Source organism: Patella vulgata, chromosome 6 (assembly GCF_932274485.2).
Source record: "Patella vulgata chromosome 6, xgPatVulg1.2, whole genome shotgun sequence".
NCBI lineage: Eukaryota > Metazoa > Mollusca > Gastropoda > Patellidae > Patella > Patella vulgata.
Window position 1 is genome coordinate 19119064 of NC_065884.2, and position 27844 is coordinate 19146907.

The 27844-nt window shown below is 33.5% G+C and overlaps 2 protein-coding genes across 2 annotated transcripts; one reads left to right on the forward strand and one right to left on the reverse strand.

The window, feature by feature from the left end:
- Positions 1 to 834: 834 nt before the first annotated feature.
- Positions 835 to 6467, reverse strand: LOC126824741 (ribosome maturation protein SBDS). The gene is made up of 6 exons (XM_050554093.2): positions 6211 to 6467; positions 3886 to 4015; positions 3419 to 3619; positions 2956 to 3040; positions 2364 to 2449; positions 835 to 1403 (listed from the first exon to the last, which is right to left on the reverse strand). Exons 1-6 carry the CDS (start codon positions 6336 to 6338, stop codon positions 1275 to 1277), a joined length of 759 nt encoding a protein of 252 aa, XP_050410050.1. The 5' UTR covers positions 6339 to 6467; the 3' UTR covers positions 835 to 1274.
- A 3-nt stretch (positions 6468 to 6470) lies between these two features.
- Positions 6471 to 22332, forward strand: LOC126824740 (clathrin heavy chain 2). The gene is made up of 9 exons (XM_050554092.2): positions 6471 to 6704; positions 7901 to 8017; positions 8430 to 8532; positions 9343 to 9495; positions 10087 to 10205; positions 11331 to 11495; positions 14079 to 14195; positions 15157 to 15330; positions 19658 to 22332. Exons 1-9 carry the CDS (start codon positions 6657 to 6659, stop codon positions 19763 to 19765), a joined length of 1104 nt encoding a protein of 367 aa, XP_050410049.1. The 5' UTR covers positions 6471 to 6656; the 3' UTR covers positions 19766 to 22332.
- The last annotated feature ends 5512 nt before the right edge of the window (positions 22333 to 27844 follow it).

Genomic DNA, 27844 nt, shown 5'->3' on the forward strand with positions numbered 1-27844 from the left:
TTGTTCTCTTATTTCTTATGTTTGAAGTCCCTCTGCATGTCATCTTCTATAGAGAGTGCAGCAATAACTACTTAACTACAAAATAGAATACCACAATATCCAGAAACAAATGACAAAGTCCTTTAAGATAAACAGAATAAACAGAGTTTGGTCAGTACTCAATGACCTTAGTTGCCTTATCTTACTGTAGTAAAATTAATTCTTGCTTTGACAAAATTGCTTTTAATATGCCACACTGATGTCTTGTAACTTGCTGGTATTTTTGGAATGTTCCTAATGAGGAGTTACTGTACCTGAAGCCTTTTAAATGCTCTACAGGTCAAATTTTATAAAAAAAAATAAAATTTCAATCTTGCTGAGATTGCCGTCTTATTAAGAGGAATCAAATCCAAATTTTATTCCTGGCAATGGTACTTTTTCATTGTTAAACACTTTTTTGTTGACACTTACAAACTGGTCGAAGCCTGTGTCATTACAGACATTACCTTGATTTGATTGATCTTAAATGGCTTACAATGGCCACATATTTTCCTCATCCTTGTGTTTTTTCTCTGGGTTTCTTATTAATTGTTACATGTGGTGCAGTCCTCCTACACTTAGGTCACTCCAATTTTATTTTCAGTTTTTCGGGAACAAGACTAATCTAAAAGCAAATAGTACTTGATTGCACTGTTCAAAAGCTTTTCATTTTAAACCTTGAAGTCTTGAACTTTTTAACAAAACATCTGTCAAGTAAGTGGCTATTGAAAATTAAATAGGTTTGGCCTATTATTTGTCAATATGCAACATGATGATTGAATGGGACAATCTGCCACAATTAAATACTCCATCAAATATTTTATTGCAGATTTTATTTTATAACATTTATTTATTAGATTTAAAATGAAAGTAAAATGCCTAAAATCGAGCACTAATTACACATAGATAGGCTTAATTAACAAAATCTACATTTCTAACACAGTTCCTACCATACTAAATCGAAATTAAGCTATCAACTAATTTTTGATGTAAAACAAATAATTTGTTTAAAAAAATTCAGATTACTATCAAATAAATACTAGAAGTAGTAGACTTAAAGTGACATTAATTAAGAGAACTGGCAGTCTAATTTATATATAGCAAATTTTGAGCCCTGTGTAGTCTAGTACTAGACTAATAGTAATTATAGTGATAGTAATTATTTTTTTTGTTGTTCCCTTTATTACCATCCAAGTTAACTTTAGATTTTTCTTTGCTGTAGAATTTGGATTTGGTGGTTAAAACTTGGAAATTTATTATTCTAATTTTTCATCTCCTTCCTCTATTTCTTTTAAATTCAGAATCTCAATTTTTCCTTTGCCTTTGGTATCATGTTTGACGAGGTCATCTATTTCTCTATAAACACCAGGATCAATTAACACAACCTTTAAATACAAAAATATCATCCAATAAATACTGGTGTACCTTCATACTCTTTACAATGTTTCATTGTTTACCAAGTAGACCTGAGGGATATCTTTGGCCATTGCTTCAGGAATATGGTGTATCTTATACTTCATAACTTATACAACAGCAAAATACATTCATAACTTATACAGCAACATACATAGATAACTCATACAACAACAGCAAAATACATTCATAACTTATCCAACAACAGCAAAATACATTCATAGCTTATATAACAACAGCAACATACATTCATAACTTATCCAACAATAGCAAAATACATGTACAAACTGTATTCATAATTGACAACATTTCTTTAAGGTAGACAAAACATTTCTTGAAAACAGACAAACATTTAGACAAACATTTCTTGAAAACATTAATTGGGATTATGCTACAGTGTGCTATAATGGAAATTTTGACTGGATAGTTACATGTCCACAATGAGTACACGGCTGGACCTCAGTATATAGCATCCAAACAATTAGACTCTTATTCCTTGCCAGGCCTCTTATCCTGCACAAATGACCGACAGAAACCAGACCAGGAATCCAGATGAACTTTCTCAGCCAATATGTGGTTAGAGAACCAGTGCCATACTCGCTGAGAAACAATAGTCACAAGATCACTGTGCAAAATTACATTTGATAGGCTTTATCTATGATTACTCTAACACACTCTCTTAAACCCTATTTGTTTTGGTGGTAACATGTTCAATAAGTGACAATGCCATCTTCATTTCCTGTGATGGAACTGTGAATTTTCGACAATGCTGAGAAGCTTAGGAGATTGAAATTAATAGTAGACAAAATATAATAAATCTATTCAAATTGACAATTGACATATTTGGTTACCTGTAAACGATAAACAAGACATTGTAAAAGCGTACATGGAAAAATCCCTACCGGTAAGTCTATTGATAAATAAGAACTTACCATTTCTAAATCTTCTTCGAAAGTATCTTCTTCAATTTGTGTTGCTATCTTTTTTATTTTCTCTCTTAGCTTTTTGCCTTCTTTAGCTAATTAAACATAATCATAATGTATTTATCTTTCTCTGTTTCATAAATTAAAATTATAAATGATACGATTATACTAATGTTTCACTTCAGTATTAAAATCAACATTAAGAAAGTAAGGATATCAATGATAAATTAACAAACTTTCAATAGGAAGTTCATCATTTGAGGAATTTGAATCTATTGCAATGGGAAAGTTGAATCTCTAAAAATGGTTCAATTCCATTCTGTATATACAACAATATGCAACATTCAACATTCTCTAAAGACAATACACATATCTATATATGTGTTTGTAAAATTTTGATGGCCCTCTTTCAAATCCAATAGAATCCAAGTCTGAAGCTTTAATGGAAACCAATGATAACATATGAGCCATTTCATACTTTATTTCTATTCTATACGCTGTGATCAGATTGGTAGAGAATCATTTTCCAAATGAAGTTAACCCATGAATTTTTAAGATACTGTACTGTAACATTAATTCTAATACTAAGGGCGTATCTTACCTGGAATAGTAGCTCTTAATCTCATTTGAGCCCTTTGTATTTTGATTGTTTCATTTTCTTTAAACTGTTTAATAACTTCTAATGCCTAGAATTTGAAAATATGAATCTTAAGAACTCGTTCAAACATTGAGTGAAGTCTGTGTCACCACAGGCCCGGTATTGTACAGCCCAGTGGACGCTTATGGCTAGCCCCCGGATCCATTCACTTTTTTTTTTTTTTTTTTTGAATTGTCTGTCTGTGTTTTTCTGAGTATGATGTCTTGTCCGTGTATTTGTTTTTGTGTAAATTTTGTGTGGTGCAGTCCTTCTGCACTTACTATTAGAAATTAAGCACATATTAAACCTGGAATTGAATTTAATTTAAAAACCTGTTTGGCCCCCTAGCTTGTACATTCTCTACTTCTGACAAATTTTTGTCTTATTTTTTTTATTTTTTTTGTCCACAATAAAATTCATTAAATACCTGTTGTTTTGTGTTTTTATTGGGTTTCACTGAAAAATGAAGATCTTTCATGGCTTTCTCTATCATAGTAACAGGATAGGGACGATTTGTATCTGGATTTACACATTTATCTGAAACAACTGTTGCAATATCTCGAAACATTGATTCTGCATTTGCTTGCCTTTCTTTTTCGGAGACCTGCAACTCCCCTTTGGTAAGAATCTACAATGGAATAACAATCAAATCATACAGTTTTAAAACAATCTGCAAAGTTTAGGTTTAAAAGGCATTGTATTCAAAGTCAAAATTGTTTTAATGTTCTTGTGTAAAAGAAGGGTTCAGATTTGCACACTGCAAATTATAAATCAATAAGCTTATTACCTAACAAAAGTACAGGTATATAGACACCATTACAATAAGAGAACAACCAAATTACAGAATTTCTAATAAAAACAATGACAGAATAAAGACTGATAAATGATAAATACCTTTAAACAAATTTCTGAATGATTATCGGTATCAAAAACCTTCTTTAAATCTGCAGTTTTTGCAACTTCACCTTTTGACACATTGGTGAAAACTGTGTGACTCTGTAGTACTTCATCTATATCTGTTTCTCTAAAAATAAACAAACAACAAATGTTAACCTATTAACTTTTAGCCAAGCTCTTGGAACCCAGGAATCCTAGAATTTATTTAAAAATTATTATTCGTAGAAGGTAAGGACTCAAAATATTCCTTGAGTAATTATCATTTTAAATATTTATTTACAGATTCTGCATGCCATGGACAAGACACTACCAGATCACAATGCGTTAGAAGCCTTTGTAGTGTCCTTACAGCGTGGTTTTGTAGGGACAAGAATACAAGGATGTGAATTCCATTGGACACAGGGCATGTTTAGAAAAATCCAGGAAAAGGGATTCCAGGTACAAAGTGTTCTTAAATATAAAAGTATATCTGCTACAATATATCTCCAACAATATAAAAATATATCTTCTACATTATAGGGAACATTTAGACACAACATTTCAATAAAACACCATGTCAAATTTCGTCTATTTATATTTTCTAATATTTTAATTTCAGACAGTTTTAACCAAAAGAGTAAGGCATTCAACTACCTCAGAAAGCTGATGACTCTCCCCTTTCTACCAGAAGACCATATTGAGGGGATGTCTCGCAATTTAAAGGACAGAACAGTTCAGAACATTATTTGATTATGTAGAAGAAACATGAATCAACTCCTGTCTGTTTCCTAAAGAGAGAGAGAGAAATGGGGACTAACATATGGTTCAATTTTATTTCAATTTTAGGGGTCTTTAGAAGTGGGAGGAAATCAGAAGACCCAGAGAAAACCCACAAGGTTGAAGTTTCCTAAAGAAGAGTGTTGCGTATTCATGCAGTCTGTCAGGACAAACAACGGCATCGGGGGTTGGCATAACAGACTCAATTCTCATGTAAACTCCAGGGGTAAGGTACCTTTCTCCCTGTTAATCTAGAAGATATGGCTTGACATAATTGTGATGTCTGGTGGTTTGATGTGGCGTCACTAAAGAAAAAATATCACCAAATGGAGGGCCAGCTGTTCTAAATTTGGGAAGAGAACAACAACCAGGAGATTAATACCAGTAAACTACTAAAAACGATTAGCCGGCTGTATGGACCACCAGCACAGTAAGATGAAAAAACATAGATGGTACAAATGTCTGATTTGACAAATAAACCACAATTTCTATTGAAACAGTTGAAATAAAAAAATGTATGTCCGATTGAGGTTATTTTTGAAAGTTATTATTTTATCAAATGAATATGACCATTCTTAAACATCGTTATTATCGTTTTATGGTATGTTTTTTTTTAAATTAAAATAAAAGTTATCATAAACTGAATTGGCATTTGTGTTCAACCATTCCTTTCAACTTATCCCTGAGTCTGAAACATCACCTGGCCGAATCCGAAACATCAAGGCCATATTTTTTTTAGTCCGAAAGGTTGTAAGTCCGAAATGTTGTGGGACCGAAATGTCATGTAATCGAGTGGGGGTAGAGCAGTGTTTTCATTTTGCAGTTTATAATAAGGATGGACAGGAACTGTCAGACAATTCTGTCCGTCCTGAGACTGTTCCCAAAAGAGGAACTACCACTAGTAGTATAGCTGCAATATTTGTAGCGGTGATACTGTGTTCACCACTATAATTGAGACAGTCTAAGAGGCTTTGCGCAAGTAAAAAAAAAAAGCTTCAAATTCATAATTCTAAACATATACATGTATCAATATCATCACAGTTTGTATTGAAATAAGTAATTCTATCACAAATAGTGAAGATTGGACCATTAAAATAGTTACTGAACAGTTTTTCTTTGCGGTAATGAGTTCTACATTTTCGAAGGCATATTTTTAATGATGTACAGGACGCCATGACATCACCCAGGTGAAATCTTGGGATATCGCACAAAATATTGTGTCGTGTTCACCCCGCCCATCGCTGAAGGAAGTGTTACTACATACTTACTACTACCAGATAATACTAGCATATAAATATGGACATGAATTCCATATGGAAAGTGACGTATGATCACATGCTATTTCTGGCTGGGCAGACATTTTTGCGGTAAGGTTTCACGTCTTTTTCAATGAAGGGGCAGTAACTTTTTTGTCATAAAATGATGACAAAACCTGCCCAAAGGAAGTCCTTAGAACGATCTACTACTGTGGCTGGAACAAAACGGAAGACATCAAAAGTGGAACCATTCTACTAGTACTACCGTGTAGTAGGGTATAGGCTACTCCGTGGTTCTACTTTAACTTACACTTTATTTCTCCATGACGTAACCTTATTTGGATAACATGCGATTTCAAATCTTTTACCACCTTTCTTTAAACGAATAACAGCAATGTTAGTCAGGCGTTTCTGACCAGTTGGTTGTTTAAGAGCCATTTCAACGACTTCTTTATCTATTAAATGCACTTAGTGATGTTGATCGCAATTATTTTAAAGAAAAATAAATATTTCACTACATTTTGCAAAACCGGAAGTGCCCCTCAGGCGTCGGAATATGTTTTTTTCGTATTGAAGAGTTCTGTAGAGGGAGCCGTGATCGCAAGAATCATAACAGGACTTCCTGACCTTTCCAGAAATGTATTATTTCGTCGTGAAAACTTATTTCTTCATGTGAATGAGGCGTTGTATTTACTTTCCAAACGTTCTTGAAGAAATGGGGACACTGTGTACAACTGACACAGAATAAATGAAAAAATGCAAACAGACAAGGGCCAACCTATCACCATCACAGAAATGGTCCAGGTGAGTTTTGTTTTCTTCTGCCAAATTCATCATCATCCATGGCATCATATGGCATTGGAAAATTGGTAGTGCCAATTTTATTGCTTGCCTAGGGATAGTTCTAATTCTCTTTCAACTGAGACTGCATCAATTGTATTGATGTATGCATTAGAAAAAATCGACAGTAGCCTACTTCTACAACTGTAGAAATAAAATCAGCAGATATTTAGAAAGAATGATTCAATGAAGTGGGCGGACTCCATATTACAAACAACTTTTCACATTCAGTCTGACGACTTTTCAGATTTACTTAATAACTTGATTATAATGAGGTTTTGGACAATAATAAATGGTGAATATGTAAAACATTCTTTTCGTAAACTTTCAACATGTAGGTCTATATTACAGTGTGTGATCCACGTGCTGTACTTGATGACAACAGTAAATTTGACCTGCATGTTTTTTTTTTATATAAAATTGTTTTTGGCTTATTATAAACTGATTTGGCTTTTGTGTTGAACTTTTTCTTTCTTTCAACTTATTCCTGAGTCCGAAACGTCACCTAACAGTGTCCGAAATGTAATTGCATACATCAGCGGGATGCTTGATTGTCAGTCCAGAATGTTTGGATAGCAAATTGACAGATTGCAATCAAGTGACCCAGAATTCAACCTGTCGCAGTTCTGTCATACTCAATAGTGCGAGTAAAAGTGTGACAGAAAATGTGTTGTGGTTGGTTAGAATATTTTCTTATTTATTCTGCAAATTCCAAATTCCCCTGTTTTCACATGATTGTGACTATTCTTGGGATTCAGAGTATTAAATTCCAGAATGATTATTTGAGTATCCTTATGTAATTGTTTTAGTTTACTGCCGTCTAAAGTAATATTAAAAATATTGAGAAAAACTGAAGCTATAGTTTATGTTGTTTCTATAGCTTGAGAGTGTTCTACTATTCCAAATTAAAAGTAATGAAACCCATGATTGAAAGTTGAATGGTAGGAGTTCAGAGCCTTCCAAATTTTTATTGCTCTGACATTCTTTGTAAATAAAATGATTTGTTTTGAATTTGTAATGCCACAACATTTGATTTTCCGGTAAAACAGACAAAACCTTGATGGGGATAGTATTCTGCTTAAAATTAAGTGCTTCTCCTAAACTATTTTTTTTTAATTTATTAATTTTGAACCCTGTATTCATACTTGTTTTATTTTCAGTTGGCACATATCGGAGTGCCTCTGGATCAGGTGACATGGGCAAGAGTTACGATGATTTCCGATCGATGGATTGCTATCCGGCATGGTAATAGAGAAGAAAACAGTCAAAAAGCAATGGTAATTATTTCATAGTTATTGGACATTAGCTTTAAAACAATGTCATGATCATACCCACATACATACATGTAGTACCAGTATATAGTATGTGTAGAGCAAACTCCAACAAGGAAATAAATTTAATTAATTTGATGTTGAAAAATCACCATGAGTCTTTGACTCTCTGCTCAACTTCCTGCTGCCTTCATCATTTGCAACTGATTACAAAACCCCAGCTAATAAATGAATGTCACATTTCTTCACTGAAGCAAAATTAAAGGAAGATAAAGAAGATTGAAAGGGATAATGTCTTGTTAATATAGTTTGTTCAACACAGAGAAAACATGTGATTAATATACATGTACATGTCTTGATTAAATATGTTTATATTGGATATTTTGAAATCAGGAATAATTTTCATGCTCTTTTACAGGTGACAGTTTTAAATCCAAAAGATGGCACAATATCATATGCTGGGCAGACAACTGCTGATTCTGTCATAATGAATCCAAGTCAGCCAATAATGGCTCTCAAAGGTATGTTATTATTAGGGAGTTATTATCATTTGACTAATTAAAGATTTAATAAATAATAAATGAGTATAAATGATTATGAAACAAGTATTATATGACTATTGAATATTTTCATAGAGCTACTTGTACTTTTGATCACTGAATAGAACATGGTTATAAATACAATGTCTATACAGTCACCAAGCAATGATTACAATGAATAAGGCCAAACCTATTTAGTTTTATTTTTGGGGGGGTCTTGATAAGTTAATAGTCTCTTGAGTCATGTGAGCTATGTTTTGTTGATAAAATTTCCCGAAGATACTAAAATTCAAAATGGTGTGGCCTCACTTAGAGATTATTATACATTGAAACTAAAAACTGAAAAATTGAAAAAATTCTTCAGAAGTTTGTGAACTGCAAGGGGGATTATGCTCCTCTGACCACCCCTTGATTTCAGACTGTGTCAACTCAAAAGCAAAACAGAAATGGCATCATATGGGATACTCGTGGTTGTGAGTACGGAACGATCTCAATTGACAGAATTGCAATCGTGTGACGACGTAATTTAGTAGTCCTGTCACAGTTCTGTCATTCTGGACAACTGAGGTGGTGTGAGTAGAATAGTGAAGTAATTAAACACAACAAATATGTTGCAGCTGTTATGGTTGAAATATTTCATATAGAGTTGACACATGCATTGTAGCCCGAAATCCCCATTTTCATTTTTTGGGGGATTGAAAATTATATTCTGGAACGTTTAATCGAAAATCACCCTTATCAGTATATATATTTTAATTTTGTAATAGAATAATTTGATTGAATTTTTTAAAGCTGGATTGAGATTTGAAGTCTTTAATTTGGATACAAAAGTTTTGATCAGTAAGACAAGATTACATGAACCTGTTGTATATTGGACGTGGGTTAGCTCAGATGTTATTGGTATGGTAACAGAGACAGCTATTTATCATTGGGATCTTTGGCAAGGTAAAATATTGGGGTGTAACTAAAGCCTCACGATGAATATTTGCAAAGTTATTTCCTATTGAGTCACACATGGGGATTATTTGGTTATTCCTTAGGAGAAACCCTATCCTAATTCAGAGCCACACAACTGAATATTACGGCATTCTGTGAAATCCATCATCATTATAATGTCCTGATTTATTTCCTTATTACCGGTACTTCAACCCAAAAAGTTGTAGCGTGACCGGTTCTATTTATAGCAACATAAATATTAGATGTTTGTCACCAAATAAAACATCGATATAGGCCTACAACCGAAGAAGATTATACTTCCAGTATTCAGTAGACCTGTACAATAATACTTCCGACATTGAGTATTCCGCCATTCTGTGTAATCCGGCATATTTTAATAATCCTGTACGATGTCGGAAGTGACAGATTCCACTGTAGTCCCAAGGATGAAATTCAGACTTACCAATTAATTTTATGCATAGTTATTGCCCCTGAACCTGGAGTCTTATCCCCACCCTTCAAAATGTCGCAAGTGGATATATATTCAATGCTATATTAATCCCAAAATTTTTTATTAATTATTGTTTTTTATCTATACAGGAAACTGTCCACCAGAGAAAATGTTCATGAGACATACACGACTAGCGTTTAGTGAGATTGTGAGCTATAAGGCCGATCCTGGTTTAAAATGGTTGGCTGTTACGGGTATGATCCCAGAGGTAATTAATATTAAATTTGTATAACCCTATATATACCTACTACTGGATTGTTTATTGTACATACATTTCCACAGCAACATCAGGAGATTCTTGGAAATTTTAGTTCTATTACATATAGATTCTAGAGAAAGACCACACCCACTCAGTTTTGCTGCTCAGATATCTAAAACTTAATCTACACAAGTACTATATTTGTGAAATAGACTGTACACTGTAATGTTCATTGGGACACATGCCAAGAATAACATTTATACCATTATGCCAATAACATCAGCAACAACAAATATGTTTTCCTCACCAGGTTCCTATGAATCAATACTCTTTTCTACATAAGTCACATCTTTGTCTTATACTCCACTTTGACTTGGGTGCAGGTAAAAAAATGTTTATATCCAGAAAAAAAGTTCATCTCAGAAATTGTCACTCCATTTTCATAATGACAAATGACATTTTCAAATTAATACAGGTTAAGTTTTGAATGGAATTGTTTTGTACCAAATCTTTTTTATATTCTATAGCAAATTAATTTAATAACTACGATTATACCCATACTTTTTCTCGACTCTTTGATGAAAATGGGAGGGTATACAAGTTACAACTATTACTTCTTTTGTATAAAATAATGGTTATTAGATTAAAATGTATGATCAGTTTTATATTCTATAAAAAAATTAATTTGAAACTAAGATTCTTTTGTATGAATTAATGGTTATTAGATAAATATGTATTATCAGTTTTACATTCTATAGAAAACTAAGATTCTTTTGTATAAATTAATGGTTATTAGATAAAGATGTACACGTATTATCAGTTTTATATTCTATAGATAAATAAGATCTTTTGTAAAAATTAATGGTTATTAGATACAGATGTATTATCAGTTTTATATTCTATAGATAACTAAGATTATTTTGTATAAATTAATGGTTATTAGATTAAGATGTATTATCAGTTTTATATTCTATAGAAAATTAATTTGAAACTAAGATTCTTTTGTATGAATTAATGGTTATTAGATAAAGATGTATTATCAGTTTCATTTTCTTTTGAAAAGTAAGATTATTTTGTATAAATTAATGGTTATTAGATTAAGATGTAATTCCTATGTATTTATTATGTTTATAGGATGATAAAATATCGGGTATAACACAACTCTATAATGCTGAGGAAGATATTACACAATGTATTGCTGCCCATGCTGTTTGTTTCGCTAGTTACAGATTTAATGATAATCCCTCCCCTTCAACTTTATTCTTTGTCTGTACAAGAGATGTACAAGATCATGGAAAGGTAATACTTCAAATCTGCAAGGAAAATAAATTTGAAAAACATAAATTGTCTTTCATGAAACCCACAAATTGTTAACGGGTTTGGATTTTATTTTATGTTACTGTCAAAAGTCTACAACAAATCTTGGCTATTAAAACTTTGATTAGAATTTGAAAGATGTAAATACATGATTATTTTTATACGCCCACATTTTCATGTGGACGTATTATGCCGTCGCCCCTGTCCGTCCGTCCGCCCACAATTGTTTGTGGACTCTCTACAGGTCACAATTCTTATCCGATTTCGAGGAAACTTGAAATATAGGTTTATCCCCAAAAGATCTCGGCTGCTTTCGATATTGGCATGTATCGGATCGAAACTTCATGGATTATGGCCCCTGTTTGTACGAAAAATCACGTTTTTAGCTTGTGGACCCTATAGAGGTCACAATTTTTATCCGATTTTGTTGAAACTTGAAATGTAAGTTTATAACCCAAAGATCTCAGTTCCTTTCGATATTTGCGCATATCGGACAGTAACTTCCTGAATTATGGCCCCTGATTGTACGAAAAATCACGTTTTTAGCTTGTGGACCCTATAGAAGTCATAATTTTTATCCGATTTAAAAAAACGTTCTATTATATCACCGTTACACTCTAAGGATGACTGAGTTCGAATTTCGTGAAAATCGGCCAAAAATTGACAGACAAAATGGCCGCCGTTCGTTCCCAAATAGCGTAAGAATATGGTATATCAAGGTTGTGGACCCTATAGGGGTCACAATTTTTATCCAATTTGGTTGAAACTTGAAATGTAAGTTTATAACCCAAAGATCTTGGTTCCTTTCGATATTCGTGCATATCGGACCGTAACTTCCTGAATTATGACCCCTGATTGTACGAAAAATCACGTTTTTAGCTTGTGGACCCTATAGAAGTCATAATTTTTATCCGATTTAAAAAACTGTTCTATTATATCACCGTTACACCCTAAGGATGACTGGGTTCGAATTTCGTGAAAATCGGCCCAAAATTGACAGACAAAATGGCCGCCATTCGTTCCCAAATAGCGTAAGAATATGGTATATCAAGGTTGTGGACCCTATAGGGGTCACAATTTTTATCCGATTTTGTTGAAACTTGAAATGTAAGTTTATAACCCAAAGATCTCGATTCCTTTCAATATTCGTGCATATCGGACAGTAACTTCCTGAATTATGACCCCTGATTGTACGAAAAATCACGTTTTTAGCTTGTGGACCCTATAGAAGTCATAATGTTTACCCGATTTAAAAAAACGTATTATTATATCACCGTTACACCCTAGGGACGACTGAATTTGAATTTCGTGAAAATCGGCCCAAAATTGACAGACAAAATGGCCGCCGTTCGTTCTCAAATAGCGTAAGAAAATGGTATATCAAGGTTGTGGACCCTATAGAGGTCACAATTTTTATCCGATTTTGTTGAAACTTGAAATGTAAGTCTATAACCCAAAGATCTCGGTTCCTTTCGATATTCGCGCATATCGGACCGTAATTTCCTGAATTATGGCCCCTGATTGTACGAAAAATCGCGTTTTTAGCTTGTGGACCCTATAGAGGTCATAATTTTTATCCGATTTAAAAAAACATATTATTATATCACCGTTACACCCTAAGGACGACTGAGTTTGAATTTCATGAAAATCGGCCCAAAATTGACAGACAAAATGGCCGCCGTTATTTCTCAAATAGCGTAAAAATATGGTATATCATGGTTGTGGACCCTATAGAGGTCACAATTTTTATCCGATTTTGTTGAAACTTGAAATATAAGTTTATAACCCAAAGATCTTGGTTCTTTTCTATATTTGCCCATATCGGACCGTAACTTCCTGAATTATGGCCCCTGATTGTACGAAAAATCATGTTTTTAGCTTGTGGACCCATTAGAGGTCATAATTTTTATCCGATTTAAAAAACCGTATTATTATATTACCGTTCCACCCTAAGGACAGTTGAGTATGAATTTTGTGAAAATCGCCCTAAAATTGACAGACTAAATGGCCGCCGTTTGTTCTCAAATAGCGTAAAAATATGGTATAGCAAGGTTGTGGACCCTATAGAGGTCACAATTTTTATCCGATTTTGTTGAAACTTGAAATGTAAGTTTATAACACAAAGATCTCAGTTCCTTTCGATATATGCGCATATTGAATTGTAATTTCCTGAATTATGGCCCTTGATTGTAGGAAAAATCACTTTCTTGTTAGCTTGTTCTCTATCCATCTCTCGAAAATGTGGGCGTATCCTGCCTGGCAGCCGCTGGTTAATTTTATAATATATTAAGGCACCCACACAAAACGTGTGTTCTTTACTGACCATGAAAAATAAAATTTATTGACATTTGACACGTCTAGAATTTACATATTTCACACTCTGGAATGAATAAGTGCAGCAGTGTTTAATAATTGTTTCTTTATTTTAATGGTCAATGTGTTGCTTTTTCTACTATGAGTTCACAGCACATGCTGACACTCTGTATAGTGTATCAAATGTTATTTATAAGTAGTCCAGGGACAGACGATGTAACTTGTGAATACAACATAATATTTATATTCCAGGTACATGTGATAGAATTAGGACCATATAAACCTGGTAACTTTGCTCCCAGAAATTGTTATGATCATGTGCAATATTTAGATGATCCAGATCGCTATGATTTTCCTGTATCATTGCAGGTAATAAGATTATATATAGATATGTGTGTTTGTATGTACAGTTAAAGGGGATTACATGTGTTTTATAGAGACAATGCTAGTCACACATTAAAGCCTCTATGTGCCAGAAGGCTGATGGACATTTTTCTTATATTTAACAAAGTAAGGGATGGGTTGTTGTCTGTAGATGGTAATCTAGACAATTAAACAGGTTAGATGCCATTTTGAGTGTATGTTCATAGAAAGAAACAAGTTATTCTTTCATAAAATACTATATTCTTAATCAAATAAAGATCTTGTCATTTAGGCCGTAAATGTCAGATAATAACCAGTTAAACTGGATGCAGACCACCAATTACTTGACATTATCTACTGAGGAATTTAATTCCTTCTATTTATTATAGACTTTCTCTACTTTTTCTTGCTATTTTTCGCATAGTTATTGTTGTTGACTTTAAACTGCCAAGATTTGGTTAATATGCATCCTTCAGAGGAGGAAGGTTGGTTAACAGTGATACATGTGGTGGATAGTTATCTCAAATTTTCCATGATCAACCCCATACAAACTTTGAGCAGGGCATTGCCATATTTGGCTTCATCTGTGATAAAGAGAGTTAACCCAGCAAAACTTTAGGGCAATGTTAGGGCCAACAAGGAAAACATTCAGGTCATTGAGAAATGATTTTTTGGTCTGCATCCAATTGATGGAGAAGGTGGTATTGAGTAGTCTACCTTTACCTTTACTGATAATATTTTGCCAATTTTTCTTGACTTTTCTGAGATAAAGAAGATTGAATCCCTTCATTGTTAAGAAGCCATTGATATGTCTCATCTGCTTCTCCAACTTAAAGGCATGGTGAACTGCGTTGATGGAGGTAAAACTATGGATTTGAAGGGAACAATTATTTCAGAAATGTTTAACCAATAGCATATAATTTATCCAAAAACAAAGCAATTAAATGTTAATTTGTAATTTTTTCAGGTGTCATCAGAATATGGGTTATTATTTGTAATAACAAAATATGGTTATTTATATATTTGTGATATTCAGACGGCTACTTGCCTATGTTGCGCACGAATCTCAATGGATATAATATTTGCTTCTGCTCTAAATACAGATACACAGGGTATACTAGGCGTTACACGTGGTGGGCAGGTAAGTTGTTGTTTAAACTTATATTGATATCCGACAAACATTGTCTAGAGGTGCATCACAATATCAATTTGAGAACAGTTCTGTCCGAAATTAGGCATTGTTCTATCACACCTATTGCTGAAAAGTAACCAATTTTGCAAACAAAAATTTTTATTTTCTTTTATTAAACAAATTATTATCTCTCTTTGAAAAACCACCCATGTTGGAGGTATATTAACCATCAAAGTCATCAAACCATCAGTTTTTTTATAGACCAGGGGAGTCAGTTCTCAGAAATATATGATTTATATGCAGGCTCTTGGCCTGCATACACTCTATGCTTTGTGTTTCTGTATGAAGCAGAAAAATGTGATAGAGGAGATAACTCTGCACGATTTTCAGCGATACAAGACTACAACGGTTTTATTAGACTAAATAATTCAGACAAGTACCTCATTAAAGGCCTATTCTTTCCCCTAATAAATCCATTTAAAAAGACATGTAGATATACAGTACCTACTAAGACTGTCTGATGGAAGTCCATTAATTTTGTCTGTATTGTTACAGTATCTATATAAATATAATCAAAGATGTGTGTATGTTCGCCCATCACCCTTTGTGTGGTATCAAATTAACCAACAATGCCCTGTGAATGTTTAGGCCATGATTTATGAAGGTCAAGATCATTTATTAGTTATTATAAAGAAAGAAATACTTAAAGATACATTCCCGGGTACAAACTTGGTGATTTGATGATATACTATTCAAAAAAAGTAGGGGATATTTGATTTTTAAGTGTTATTAAAGTCACCTAATGAAACTGACGAAGAAACAAATGACAAAATGAAATGAAGTTCACATTCATCGATTTATTCCAAATGATCGTTAGACTAAGTAAGGCACAGACTGACCATTATAAGGGTAAAATGATACCCGGGGTCAAACAGCAAAGTTACCACAGCATCACAACCAAGTCAGTAACAGGTAAATCCTCCTCTGTTTGCCAAACAAGCATTGATCCGACGTGGCATACTCCTAATGAGACGTCTAAGGTCATTTTGGTCCAGATTGTCCCATTCCTGTTGCAACGCAGCAGCAAGTTTTTGGACATTGGCAGGACGTTGTTGACGTTGACGTAACCTCTGTCCAAGCATGTCCCAGACATGCTCGATGGGGGGGAGGTCGGGACTCAGTGCTGGCCAAGGTAATGTGGTGATGTTCTGTTGTTGGAGGTAACCTGTAACGATCCTGGCCCTGTGACATCTTGCGTTGTCATCCTGGAAGATGAAACGGCGGCCATGACGTCGTGCGAACGGCACAACATGGACTGCCAAGATGTTGTCCCGGTAGTACTGGCCTGTAACACGCCCTGCAACAACATGTAAAGCCGTTCTTCCAGCAACAGTGATGCCTCCCCACACCATAACAGAACCACCCCCAAATCGATCATGTCTGCTGACGTTAACGTCTTGGAAGCACTCGTTTCGACGACGCCACACCCTCCTACGTCTGTCCAAAAAATTAACAGTGAACCTTGACTCATCTGAAAACATCACATTGTTCCAGCGTCGATTATCCCAGTGTTGACGATCCCTACACCAACGACCATAGCCTGCTTATGACAGACTGAGAAACATTCATCGTCAGCGCCACAACCGCCTGTGTTGTGCCGATCTGTAGCATGCCAAGGGCACGTAACCTTTCATTTTGGTCACTAAAACAATTAAACTGATGTTTCCACCCTGGAATTCAATGCCACAATGACTGTAACATTCAAAGTCAGAGTCGTGCAAATCTTGGGTTGGACCCCCATGATGATCCCAAGCATCACCTGCATTCCATGCGGTAGCTATTGGTGCGTTTGGGCGTCACATGTAACTGGAAATGTTTCTTCTGTTAGGTTCTATAGTGACTTTTTTCGTAGTCATTTGCATATTTTAGTATTATGCCCCCAAAATCAAATATCCCCTACTTTTTTTGAATAGTATATATTTGGACTAAAAACATATTCAAACTAATTAATTTATCATAATTTTGCTTCAAATCCTTCTCAAAACATTGCAATTGTCAGGGAATACCCGACTAAAAAACTCAATCAAACGAGGTCATGTTTGTGTCACGTGACACAATGGGTGCGATGTCGGAGGAGAATTCTTTGCATACAAAAGACAATGTTGCCTTTATCGCTGACTATTTATTACAAATATCGACCCCTAATTAAATTCTCTGATTATCCACTGCCCGCATCTTTTTCCGTTATTTTTATCTCAGAAAGTGTTGTACGTCTAACTCTTCATAAAGTTTATCAACATGTACATCAAGCGCTCAATCTCCGCGCGCAACCTTTGACGTCATGCGTGCAGAAACTCCTAATCGTCGGGGTGTCGATTAGGGAAACCCGTACATTTTTGTCCTGTATGCGCTCCATGAGTGTTTTTCAGGGAATCCAGTATTTTTCTAGTAAGATTGGATATTTCTACTTTCCATTTATACCAAAATTGCCATACTTTTATTGGAAATAACCACCCGATAAGTACTTTTCTGGGAACGTAGCTTTAACTGAATAATGGTAGAGGTGTATCATATTTATTTGTAGTGTTCTCCAATACCATTCACAAATTATTTCATGAAAAATGAATAAAACCTACCAATATATCGGTTTTCTAAATTAATGACATGAAAACATATTTCCAGTATTTATATTAGAAATATGTTTATTGAAATTGATGACTAGACAGAAATTTATTCCCCTAATATCATACCATTTTTTAGTCAATGCTGATCAACATTCCTTTATACAAAATTTCCAGATACCATATTCAAATTAAAACTGATTGTCATCTCTTTTAAATCAATGGTCTTTGTTCATTGATATTGAGGTCAATACACATGTATATAACAGTCTCATGATTTGACATGCATTAAACTCCCTAAATAAATATGATTTTAGTTGACATACATAGAAATCAATGTCTTTATTTGCATTGTGAAAAAAATAATAAAGAAACGTATTGATATGGGCATACGAGGGCTGGCTGAAAAGTTCTAAGCCTACAGGTTTCGAATCCCCGGTCGTACGTGACAAGGAGTAGGGTCGCCTGTCCAACCTCGTGGGTTTTCTCCGGGTCCTCCGGTTTCCTCCCACTGCTAAAGACCCCTACGCGCAAGCGAATTATGTAAATAAAATTAAACCATATGTTAGTCCCGAAATGACCTAGTTTGTGTCGAGTGGACGTTAAACCCCATTTCTCTCTCTCTCTCTCTAAGCCTACATGTATCTGTGAAAGACCTGTACAAAGTCGATGGTTTTCATTTAGTTATGTACATAGTCCCCATCGAGGTGTACACACTTTTGCCAAGTGACATGACGTCATCACTACTAGGAAAATGATGACCAGCTAGTTCTTTTTTTCATTTTTGGAAACGGGTCTCATCCATGGTTACAAATCTGGCCAAAAAATTATCAGGATCTGCTTCCAAGTGGCCCAGATTGTCACTGGGCATCAGAAATCTGACATGTTTCTGATCTGCAGTTAAGAGCTTTTTGTACTCATCTTGCAGAAACTTTTGTCCTTCCTAACTTGTTGGTGATAATGTGCTCAAACCTCTCATGAATGATGACCACAACACTGGCAATATGTCGAGTGGTCAATCGTCGATCAGCCATCACCATGCCATGTAACCGGGTAATGTTTTCTTGAATGGTTGCTGTTAATGGCCTTCCAGGACACAGGTCATCGTCACTCTGCAACCTTTAAATTCTGTTGCATCATCCACTAAAGTGAAGACCATGTCAGCATATATCTGTGTTGGGGTTAGTCCTTTGAGTTGCAGGTACTTGATGACTGCACCGCAGCCAGTTTTGTCCATTTTTGGTGATTTCAATGAGTAGGTTCACAATAATAGCACTACAGTTGCAGTTCTTATGTCTATGATTCATTCAATGATTGTTGGTGTCAAAAGTTTGTTTCAACCTAATTGATTTGTCATTTTCAGGCAGCCCTCTTATGTCTGTTTATTTTATATTTAAAATATTATGCCTGCCAATGTTTGATGTTAGTTTATTTTCATAATAAGTTAATGATATCTGCATTTTAAACTACCGTAAGGTAGAAAAAAATAAAATTCACAGAAAACAATAATGTACATCTACATGAAATGTTGAGCTGAATTTAAATGTAGCATGGGGGCAGAAGGGTTTAATTAACTGTGTTCAACACTTCATTTCCAACCAAGGCATTTCATCAAACAAACTCTTGGGCAGTACTGTATTTTAGCCCACAGTAAAATATATGACCTTACAGTGTAGTGTATCTGAATTTTGAACAAAATGTTTTATTTATTACAGGTTCTCACCATCGACTTGGAAAAAGACAGTTTGATATCGTATCTACGTGAAACGGGCAAAAAATCCTATCAAGCTACACGTCTTGAAAAGGCTATAAATACACAATGATCAAAATACTTAACAGATATTAATATATGGTTAACTCTACGTGTTCAACTCTGTTGAAATATCTTAACTAAATGAGGCACAATTTGTCGTCATAGATGTAGATAAATGACCTGAATAGGCTTTCTCAGACTATGCCTCTGAGGTTGTTGTGACACCTTCAGTGTTTTACAATTACTTTTAGCTATATCACTATGATGGGGCTGCTTGATTGTGAATCCAGATCATTCTGAATTGACAGAATATCAATCGAGTGACCTAGAATTGAGTCATATTCTCAGTTCTACTAGTCACGATGAGGGGTGAGAAGAAATGTGACATAATCAAACATAAGGATAGTATTTATAGTGATTTGTAGAAATAGTATCATATTTATTTAGTTCATGTTGTTTGCTTGAATACTATGTTTGCTGAGATATTTAATTGAGTATCTTGCACTTCAGATATACCTCGATCCACTAAGCTTATCTTATGAGTAATATATTTATCAAATAGGGCTATATATAGTTTAAACTTTAAACAAAAACGGGCCATTACAGATTTTTTTACTCCCCTTTGTTTATTCTCTCGTCTCAGATATTTTATACCCAGTAATATGATCCTTTATTAGTTGATTAGATTAGAAAGGAAGAGGACATAGTTCAAGGGTCTTGATTTGTTTCTTTTTTTCTTTTCTTATATTTTCCTGAACTGAAAATCATATTGATTTAATCAAATAATATCAGATACAAACATGATTATAAGGATGTTTGTCAATATATATATGGCAGAGTTACATATACATGCATGTAGATTTATATTATCAACCTTACTTACTGTAACTGTAACTTATTTGTCAATCAAAGGAAATTTTTCTTTATTATTAATTTTTTTATGAGATTTTTAATCTTAGCAGTACAAAGATTTCTTGGCTGGAGAAAATGCATAATCCATTTGTCGATCATCCTGTACGTAGCAGTAGTGGTTTACATCCGGATCTTTCAACGGAGTTGAACATCTAACATAATGTGATAGATATTCTTTTATATTTTTACACTGTTTCAATATTTAGTCCATATCATAGTTGTAGCTGTTATATAACATGTTGCTATATTTTATTTTGAAAAAAAAGATTTAATAGTGGTATGTAGACCTATTAAAGTACTACTAGATTGCATATTTATTTGCTTTACAATTTGCTTACAATCTGAGATTAGTTTAATATGACAACCAATATATAGATAATTATCTTTCATGATTGCTTTATTAAATTAAGAGTCTTAATTAGATGTTAAATAATCAGTTTGAGGACATTTTACCGTGGATTAAGATGTGAAAAATTACTTATTTAGTCGGAAATATGCAAATGACGATCAGCGGCTTTTAGAAAAAAAGGAAAAAATATTTCGTCTTTCGGTGTGTTGACTTGAATTTCGAGATGTAAATTGGCACTTGCACTGTTGAACAACCCTAGAATGAAGCAACGGTTATAATTCGAAAGCCACTCTTGACCTAAAAGATCTAACATGGGTGTGTTGTGTAGAAGCAAGGGTGATGGACAGTGAATGCCAGAAATAAATAGTATATTTTATCTGTATGATTGTAAAAAGTAATATTATATATGATTGACAGTCCAAGTTCTGTATAATATAATTTAGTATGATTGACGTCCAATTTCTTTTACATCGGAAAGCAATGCTAACAAGCATTTATCAGCTCATTAACCCTTACCGGTAATACATTTGGATAGCAAATATTGGAGATTGTTTAAGCTTTTTGCCTGAGAAAAATCCTCAGGATTTTCCAGCGTGGGTTCACCCTTGTTAGTGGTGACGGGCAGAGGGCTAGGTCAGGAACAGTGTCTAGTTATTCAGTTGGGACAAAAAAAATCAAGTTCCTGTTTGCATGTTGGCATGCATGCTGACAGTTGGAATTCAAAACCTAGGTAGGCCATAGCGCCATTGTCTGGGCAAAATTTTCCTCCTACTCCTAGCACACTTCATGGCATTTGCCCATTTTCATTAGCCCATTCGGCGCAGAAAAGTAGGATATTAAAACCTTTTTAATTTCGAGTTCCTATAGAAAATCGGTTAATGTAGACTCTACATCTAATGATACATAGAAACCCCACTTTACCATCGCAAATGTAGTAATGGTTAAATGAACTAATATTGCTTGTGACATTGCTTCAGGAATATGCTTACCTATAGGTAAGGATATCTTGTTTAGAAACAATCTACAAATAGTATATATTTTCTCTATATGGTTATTTATTATTATTCAAGGTGTAGTATATTAATATAAATAATAAAAAAAGATCTCACATAAATATAGTATATTACTTATGTATTATAGAAAAGTCTCTGAAAGATTTGTAAATAAATCAAAGTCTGTATTCTTTATATATTCTCCAATACTATGGTTTTCTCATGTTATTTGGTCAAGGTGGTCAATGTTTGGAAATATATCTCAAACACATGTAGTAGATCTCTAGGAGGAACTTTAGCCATTTAGCCAAATAAATAAAATACACATGTTTACGGTTACCTGGCCAAAAAAACATGGTTGGTCAGTCGAAAGGGTTCTGGGGGTTTTTTTTGGGGGGGAGGGGGGGTGTATGGGGTTTGTGGATTAAGATTGGATACAACTAAATGAACTAATAAATTAATCATTAAATAAACATCAATACTTGCAGTCTGTAACCATTGTGGTGTTTATTATTTATTTCCTAGCATTTCTGTAAAATAGTGCTGCATCAAACTGTTATAATACTCAAAGTTCGGTATTTGCAGGAAACCGCGCCAAGACCGATTCTTAGGATGATTTTGGCTGATAGAATTAGGTCCTTTTGTATAACCATAAACACAGGTAATTACTTTTTTAGCCTTAGAGAAATTAATATGAGATACGAGCAATTTAGAATGAGAGTTAATTGTAAATTATAATAGCTATTAAAGACTTGATTATATTTATTATCATTTTGATTCTAGTCTTATTCATGCTACTAATATACAAGTCGTTTAATACTATTAATAGAATATTTTGATAATTATAACTACTTATGTATATTTAATAAATGTAATTAAATCATGTTGCTATTTACAAGAAACAGAGTGTAATCTCTAATAATAATCCACAATTTTTTTTTTCTGTTTTTAAAAGTAAAGTTTGTAATTGATGAAATGTTCCACTAGTAGGTCATTTATGTAAAACTTATTTTTGTGATTTTGATGCAGGCTTAAAGGAGAGTCTGACAGTTTTCATTAATAGAGATCTAAATTTTGTTTCTTTTATGTGGTAATTTTGATAGTCTCTTCAGCATGTCTTGTCTGGAGCAACTAAATGTATTTTAAACAAAATCTGAAGGATTATATTTACGAAACAGAAGATGATCTATGTTTTAAGTAGTTTGAAATTTCACAAATACATTTGGCTTTAATTTTTCCCCCCCAAAAATAACACTTTTGTGAAATGCTTCAGCTTGGTGGTTATTTGCTATTTCTATGTTTATCAATTGATATTATTACATGTATATTTCTATATCAATGGCATTGTCTTTATTTTTTGGGGTCTTCCACAGCCTTCCAAATTCTCTTATCACTATTATATGTAAAAAGATTATTATACATGTACCTTGATTTATATATATACCAATATGTGCCATTATTATTGTTATTGTAATAAATGTTGCTTCCCGTGTTATTGATATATTGTTTTGCTTATTGTTACGCTAAGATTTGTTATTAGGTTTAACATAATTGATGTTGTTATTAACACTTGACTAACATAAGAATATAATCATGGATATTTATATAGGATTTTTATTAAGTGGTTTACTAATAATGCTTAATCTTATTATAGTATTTTTATGAGGAGTTTCCACTTTAATTATATTATTATTATTATTATTACACTTCACATGCTTGTTATATGTAGGTTTATACATTATATATATATATATAGTATAATACTCTTTATGTAAATAGTTGTAAAATAAAGATGGAAAAATGATATTATGGTATATGTAACTACAGAGAGTTAAGACCTGTGGTGTTGCTCAAACTTGCTAGTTCTCTAAAGAGACCTGTTACCGATTATCAGGTGTAATGGATGTTGAGCATACAAGAAAAGTTTGTCTAGTTGTTCAGTAAAACACTCTTAATAATTCTACAGTACAAACTTGTAGGCTACATTTATTACAGAATGTAAATGTAAAAACTAAATCCAGTGGTATTTAGACCAGCCTTTGTTTTATGAGATTATTAAATGGTTAAGCAATCAGAGAAATCCAACTGAATTTGTTAGTTTATTTCTGGTTTTATATCCAACCTGGAATTGAGCACTTCTTGTCAGTGCATGTGAGAGTGAGAATTAAATGGAAGATACAGTAGATTTAATGATTTGAATTTTGGGTGGGCAAAAAGTTAGAGCCCTGGTTTATTTATGTCAGTTAACTTGTATCCTTTAAGTCTATTACAGTTATATGTGTATAATGTCCTATTGTCTACTGTGATTTATCTATGTAGAACAGATATGATTTATGATGATAATGTCCATAGTGATATCAAATTAACTGATAAATATCTTTATCTCTAGATGAGTCAGTTGATTACTTAAACATATAAATAAGGAACAGTTTGTATGAGACAGTCAAGGATAACTGTTAATCAATATAAATAACACATGTACATTATCTAGTCTTGTTATTAATGATTATTGATTAATTTGTTTATTCGAAATACAATTGTATTCCTTTTGTTCTGAAAAGACAATGAAAAAAATAAAAGAGGTTTGAAGTGCAATTTTATAGATTGATAATCTGCTTTAATGAAGTAGTAATGTCACAGAACATCTATTAGATTTATGATTTCGATTTGTTTGAAATTGGTTCCAATTTCTATCTATAGTTCTATAGTCACTGAGATTATCCTAGCTTGAGCTTACTGTCCAGTGATTGAAATTTTTTGTTTTATTAATCACCTGATAATGTTCTATGTCTATGTAAAACACATCCGAGTGTTCTTGTGTATTGAAATAAGCATTACATGTGTGTCCGTTGTTTGGAGGATCATGTTTTAAGTAATTAAAATAACAGGGAGTCGCTATGCTATTTTGTATTAGCCCGTACTTATGTAATTATTGTAACAGGGAGTCACAAAGTTATTTTGTATAACTAAGCCTATACCTAAGCACTTAATATAACTGTTTTGTATAGGCTCATACCTAAGTAATTACTATAACTGGGAGTCACTGTATTAATATGTATAGGGCCATATAAACCTAAGTAATTAGTATAACTGGGAGGCACTAAGTTATTTTGTATAGGCCCATACCTAAGTAATTACTATAACCGGGAGTTGCTACATTATTTTGTATTTATATATATATATATATATATATAGGCCCATACCTAAGTAATCACTATAAGTACTGGGATTTACTATATTATTTTGTATAGACCCATACCTAAGTAATTACCATAACTGGGAGTTAAGTTAGTAAGTTATTTTGTATAGGCCCGTATTACCTGAGTGAGTAATTACCATAACTGGGAGTTACACTAGTGAGTTATTTTGTATAGGCCTGTATTACCTTAGTGAGTAATTACCATAACTGGGAGTTACACTAGTAAGTTATTTTGTATAGGCTTGTATTACATGAGTGAGTAATTACTATAACTGGGAGTTACTATATTATTTTGTATAGACCCATACCTAGGTAATTACTATAACTGGGAGTTATAATATTATTTTGTATAGGCCCATACCTAAGTCTATAAGTGCTATGGCTTATAAATGTTGTTAATTGTTGTATATTATTTTTAGAATGTATAGTGTATTAATAAAATGAATGTTTATAACCAGAGATAAAATACTAGAGAAAAATAAAGTTATATAAATACATTTTTACAATATTCATAATATTTCATATCCATTAGTTGTCTTTATGAAAACTAAAATTATAAGATGAACACCCAATTCTTTGCAAGCCTGTAAATAAACCACCTGTCACTGACAATGTCTGGCATAAATTCAGGTTATGTCAGGCACAATTCTCTGGGTGCCTGTCATTTTGTCTGACACAAATTTGTCTACTGTTTTTTTGTGGATAGTTTTGATAAATGTCTGCACAAAGTTAGAAATGTAGGCTACTTGTTTTAATAGTGACAGACATTTTGACAGGTACAAGTAATAAGTTTATTTCCAAGCATAATTGGCTGACTATCACATATGTTAACTGTGGACCAATAAAATAACAGATTGAAAATGAAGTAATCTTATTTTAGTTTTAATACATCTGGTTCCCGTGCCATAGCCAACATGTATATTAGTTGGATCAAATTAAAAATAATTATTTTCAATTCACTACAATAAGAAATGGTGTTTCAATAGATATTAATGATGTCATAATGATATATTTAACTGACAGCCTTCTGAAAATGTAATTCAGTTATATGACATATGTATCTGAGAACCTTCAGGTTAGAACTTCAAAAAGAGTTTCATACCACTGGTTATTTACACTAACACTTATGACCAGACTCCTTTGATTTGGATAAAACAATAAAAATTATCCATTTTTAGCTCTGTTCATTGAGGAAGGAGCCATTTTTCAGAATGTATTTTCCGTTGCTTACTGTCCATTTATTTATTTTCCGTTGCTTACTGTCCATTTATTATACACATTGAGGCCAAAGTAAATTCTTAATTATTTTCTGTCAGCAACCTTTTCCGACATTTCATTGCATAGTCTTTTGTATGTTGACACCCCTCAGTGTTCCCAAAACCGCCTAACCATTTGATGAAGAAATAACAACCGTTCCCTCAGTCAAGCTAGCATACAATAAGCTGGCAGACAACAGTCGGGCTGCCAGTTAGTGATACCCTGACATTTTTGCCCACACTGATCCGCAGTAAATATTTGCTAGGCCGCTACAATCACTGATAAGGATGACATCGATGCGGCTTAATGAGCCCGTAATATTAACTTTTTTCCTGCGACAAATTAAATTCTAAAACATTTTTTTTATGTATTGGAAAAATAAATAAAGGCGTTTGACGTATTTGTAGGTAAAAATTATTTCCTATTTAGTGTAAATGGGTATTAAAATGACTAAAATGCAGCATTCTCTCCGAAGCAGTAACGTCTTATGTAAACAATGATTGACGCCGCGTGCTTGTGACGGCACGTGTTAAGGCAGTCATCTTTGACAGAGATATATTACTAGACTCGTAATTCTCTGTGAAACAGATTGATTTTTGCCCAGTGCTTGCCCCATGGGTGTTTTTTGGGTAATCCAGTATTTTTCTAGCAAGATTTGGGGGTCTATGTGTTAGAGATACCGTAGCTGATTTTGTGTCAACAGTTTAAATAAACCATGAAACAAATAGACTTTCGCTTATAATTTTGAAACCCAAAATATTAATTTGTACAGAACTTGTTCAGGATTAGACAATCCTTTCCTATATATGTGACACTTTCTTCTAGGCGTTTCTTTGACTTCACGTTGTGGGATCAATTATTTCAATCATCAATTAACTGACTCTGGAACACCGTTTATGTTGTTACTTAGTTTATAAAATTAAATACATACAGCAAACTACAAAGTTATAGTACTTTTCGAGTTATTAAAATATCCACGGTCTGAGTTTAATATCCTTTATAACTCAGACCAGAACCATTTAAACATGGCAAGAGTCACATACTTCTTGATAGTTCTACATAAGGTTCGCGCTAGGATGACGTGTTCACCCTAGCCTCTAATCTGGGGAGGCTTCGATGTTCCCTTCTCGGGCCGCTCTATGATATACGAGGGTAAATCAAACAAGCTCTCTCCTATAGAGGAAGTATAATGCGTCATCTATTAGGGTGGGACAATTACCATTTTTGGGTAAGTGTTTCGTGTAGGCACCATTTTACGTCAACACTATTCTAGTTAATTTTACTAATCCGTACACGAGATGACTGGACTATAGTATCCTACTTCCAGCAATGGATACTGACATAACTGTCGGTGAGTTAGTCTAAATTAGTAGCAAAATAATGCAAGCTACTTCATTACCCTAGTTTTCGTCACACATTATGTAGGTAAAGAATTTCTAT